Source organism: Solanum dulcamara, chromosome 10, assembly GCF_947179165.1.
Source record: "Solanum dulcamara chromosome 10, daSolDulc1.2, whole genome shotgun sequence".
Classification (NCBI taxonomy): Eukaryota; Viridiplantae; Streptophyta; class Magnoliopsida; order Solanales; family Solanaceae; genus Solanum; species Solanum dulcamara.
The window spans coordinates 15,951,503-15,955,813 of record NC_077246.1 but is presented as its reverse complement, the minus strand read 5'-3'; the positions used below and the strand labels follow the sequence as shown (position 1 = coordinate 15,955,813).

Sequence of the window (4,311 nt, the reverse complement as noted above, 5' to 3'; positions counted from 1 at the left end):
AATAATAAATCTAAGTTAGTTATTGAATCAAAAAAGTCAAAAAAAATATTATGAGAATGATCAAATATACCTTTACAGATTATTATTTTTAGTAAAGAAAATTAAAATATTTTTTTTCATTTTTATGAGAGAAAAAAATATATATATATAAGTCATTTATTTAACAAAATAAAAATATATATGAGGTAATTTTATAACAAATACACAAATTTGAGCATATATATGCCCTTTTGTCTTCATTTAATATTGGATAAGAGGGTGTACCATTCTATAAGTAGCAGGTGAACGGTTTCCATTTTGCAGCGAAACATCCTTCAATGGCAAATCTTTCTTTTACCCAATATTGCTTGTCCCTTTTGCTCATCACTTCATTAGCAGCTTCCTTCTTTACTCCTTCATCTGCCCAAACTAAATGTAACATTAACTCTGTATACCAACTAGGCGACTCCCTCGCCGACGCCGGTAATGTCATCCGTACACCCGGCGCTTCCATTATCTTCCGCGCCGACCGCTCTCCTTACGGCGAAACTTTCTTCAAAAGACCCACTGGTCGCTTCTCCAACGGCCGTGTCGTTACCGATTTCATTTCCCAATCATTCAAACTCTCCTTCCTCAATGCTTATTTAGACAGAAGTGCATCTTTCACTCAAGGAGTAAATTTCGCCGTTGCCGGTGCTACTGCCCTCGACACATCGTTCTGGGCTGCTCGTAACATTAATTTGCCCACATGGAACACACCGCTTTCGAATCAATTAAATTGGTTCAAATCACATCTCCAATCGACGTGTGGTTCGAGATGTGCGGAGAGTTTGAAAAACTCGGTTGTAATAATGGGAGAATGGGGAGGAAACGATTACTATAATTGTTTCTTCCAGAGGAAGCAAATCCCCGAAGTTAGAACGTATGTTCCATTTGTTGTTGCAGGGATTATGAGAGGCATCAAAGAGGTGATTCAGCTCGGAGCCACACGTGTGTTGGTTCCGAGTATTTACCCTCTAGGATGCCTCCCATTGTACCTCACATCGTTCCCTGATAACAATACAAGTGGTTACGATCAATTAGGCTGCTTGAGAAACTACAACGATTTCGCTTCGTATCATAATAGATACGTGGTTAGGGCTATAGCGAATCTACAACGCCAATTCCCCAATGTTAGTATTGTGTATGGGGATTTCTACGGTGCAATTTTATCACTTTTACGTAGCCCTGCTTCGTTTGGATTTAACCAGAATACGCTGCTTAGTGCGTGTTGTGGAACTGGAGGGAGACATAATTTCAACTTTAGGACTGTGTGTGGAGCAGCTGGAATTAATGCTTGTCCGAATCCGGCACAATACGTAAATTGGGATGGAATTCATTTGACAGATGAAGCTCATCGTCGTATTACCGATACTCTTGTCAAAGATATGTTGTCCAAATTCAACTGTGTTGTTTAATTGGGGGGGTATTAGTTGGATGCTTTTAAGTATGTTATCTTCTTCGCTGTGACGGGAAGAGAATAATTAAACTAAATAAGAGGGATGATTTGGCTTTTGGACTATATTTAATTTGGTTGAAATGTGAAGAAAAAGAGAACATAGTACTGAGTTGTTAGAAAAATGTATTTGAAGGTTTTTAGTTATGTTTGGACATTTGGAAAATAATTGATACTTGGTGAATATTTCCATCTTCAAAGCACGGACCAAAATAAACAATTAAAAAAACTAATCAACTATTATGTAATTAATGGCCTGGAAATTTTCTATTGTTGAGTGATGCAAGAGGATTTGATAATTGCTGCCTTTGTGATGTCTGATGATTCAAATGTCTAGAACTCGTCGTTTCTTGCTAAAATTAATGAAGCAAAATAATTGTTCCAAGTTCACGAGATACCAATTTTTCTTTCAAATGTAATCAAATGCTGCTTCTCACATGAGTTTGCGGGGTAAGCAAGTAGATTCATTCAAGTCCAAAGCAAGGTGGAAAGTCTCAATTCAATGTTGCTGTTGATGACCACAGCAATAGTTAAAGGCATTGGAGGAAAGCCGCTTGACACCTTCACGGTTTGATGTCTCTTCAACTTTTAAGCATACACCAGCACAAAGATTTGATACAGTGGTAAGTATTATTTCATTCTTAACCAAAAAATCTCAAATTTTTCTCTGAGTACGAAGTTGCTTTTGTTTGAGAGAGTTTTACCCTTCAATATGGATCTTTTCAGTAAATCTGAATTACAATATGGGATTCGAACCCTTACCAACAAGGTAGAAATTCAGATAAATAATCAACTAAACTATTAAAATTCTCCAATTTTAATCAAATTCAATGTGGGTACCGAATGAAAAAAAACTATTTAGCCTACACTATTGCGTAAATATTTACATAAACAACCAGTTAAGGGAGTAACACTTAATATCAAATGTTTTTCTAAAAAAAGAAGGGTAACTTATAGAAATCTCACTAGTTTAGAAGTTAATTACTTAAATACATCTAATTTGTAATATTATGAATATTATCAGATTTTGAACTTTGAATTTATGTATCTGACGCATTCTGATAGGTCCAGATACATGTATCTCAGTTACTTGAGGTCAAAATTAGGTGTAATTTGTTATAAATATACTGTATCTAAGTGGATTCATATGTATTTGGGATATATAAATCTCGTTCGCCTCGCTCCTATCTCTCTCGTGTATCTAGTATCCCAAATACATATATGTAGTGTCAAATACATGTATCTAGTGTTATTAACATGTATCTTAGATACATAGACAAATCTCGATTGCTTCTCTTCCATTCTCGCTCGCCTCTCGTCCTACTTCAGCATATTTTGTAGAAAAAACATGTATTTAGGTGGGTCAGACTTGAAATATGATATGAAATTATTAATTGGTAAATCAATATATATTTGTGTAATTAGGTAGTTTTTTCAAGGGACAAGGCATAAATTCCTCATCGAACTTGTCTCGAAAAGTCAATTATATGCTTAAACTATTATGTCGACCTATTACACATTTTTATTGCTTAAAAGTTAATTTATTTATTCTCTAAAACTGACGTGGCAAAAAAAAAAGCATACGCATTAGATAAAAAGTTCGAGTAAAAAAAAATAAAAAATCAAAATCATCCTTACATCCCACTTCACGTCTCTTTTTCTTCACACCCACCCTTTTCTTGTTCTTTACACTCACCCATTATCCTCATCTTCTTCATTCTTTATTTTTTATCACAACCTCAAAGTGTAAGACAACAAAACAACATTAGAAAAGTGACCTTTGGCCACCACGCCATCTTCGGAGAAAACTCAATGAAAACTTTGCTTTTCTTCATTTACCCCCGAGTCTTGATTTTCTTCAAAATCCTGGAAAAAAAAATCTAGCTGAAATTAATAAAGAATTGAATTTTAATCCCATTGGGTTGATGACAAAATGAGAAAATCAAGATTCTTTTGTAAAAAATAAAAAGCTAGTGCTTTGTATTTGGATTTTGAAAATGATGGTAGTGATATTTGGTGGTGGGTGATGAAGAAGAAGAATTGAAGGTGATATAGTGATGGTGAAAAACAAAAAATCAATAGTAAAGGTAGCCGAACATAATTTTTCCGGCGAGATGAGAAATGAAGTGGGAATTTAGTGATGAATAAGATATAATTATTAGAGAATTTTAATAATTAATTAAAAATTAATTAGTATAAAATATAGTTAACAAAAGAAAAGTTAATTAATAAAGAAAAAAAAATAAAAAGAATATAAAAAACTATAAATTTTGACATGGTGCTGACGTAGAGCTGATGTGGCTGCGAGTGTAATACACCATATAATATGAGTGTAATATTACACGTCTCAAGGTGGTATTAAATTTACTTTTAAATAATAAAGATGTGTAATAGATTATCATGATAATTTAAGCGTGTAACTGATTTTTTGGTACAAATTAAATTTTTTTTATGCATTTTCCCTTTTTTTCAATAATGAAACTGTTGGTTAACATGAGTCCTTGCCATAAAGAGAGAATTTCGTAATTTCATACTTGCATTCTTTTAGCCAATGCAATGTAGGTGTTATTATGGAGCCCACTTTAGATATAATTCACCCCCTCCTACTACGTTTTCACAACAATTACTTCTCTGGTCACTTGAGTCCTCAGTCCAGCTTGACTTTGCATTGGAATTTGTAACCGACAATTTTGGCTATTTCTAATGCAAGGATTCCAGGCTCTTCTTTTCTTTTCTATTTTCTAAAAGTAATCTTTTAATTTTAATTTTGCCACGTAACAAGTTTAAGGGTACAAAACCAAACAATATTTTGATATTGCATACCTTTAATTTAAAGA

General features: G+C 33.7%; 1 protein-coding gene across 1 annotated transcript; it reads left to right on the top strand.

Annotated features, from left to right (window-relative positions):
* Positions 1-265: 265 nt before the first annotated feature.
* Positions 266-1,674, top strand: LOC129870318 (acetylajmalan esterase-like). Its single transcript, XM_055945053.1, has one exon. It carries the CDS (start codon positions 318-320, stop codon positions 1,434-1,436), a length of 1,119 nt encoding a protein of 372 aa, XP_055801028.1. The 5' UTR covers positions 266-317; the 3' UTR covers positions 1,437-1,674.
* The last annotated feature ends 2,637 nt before the right edge of the window (positions 1,675-4,311 follow it).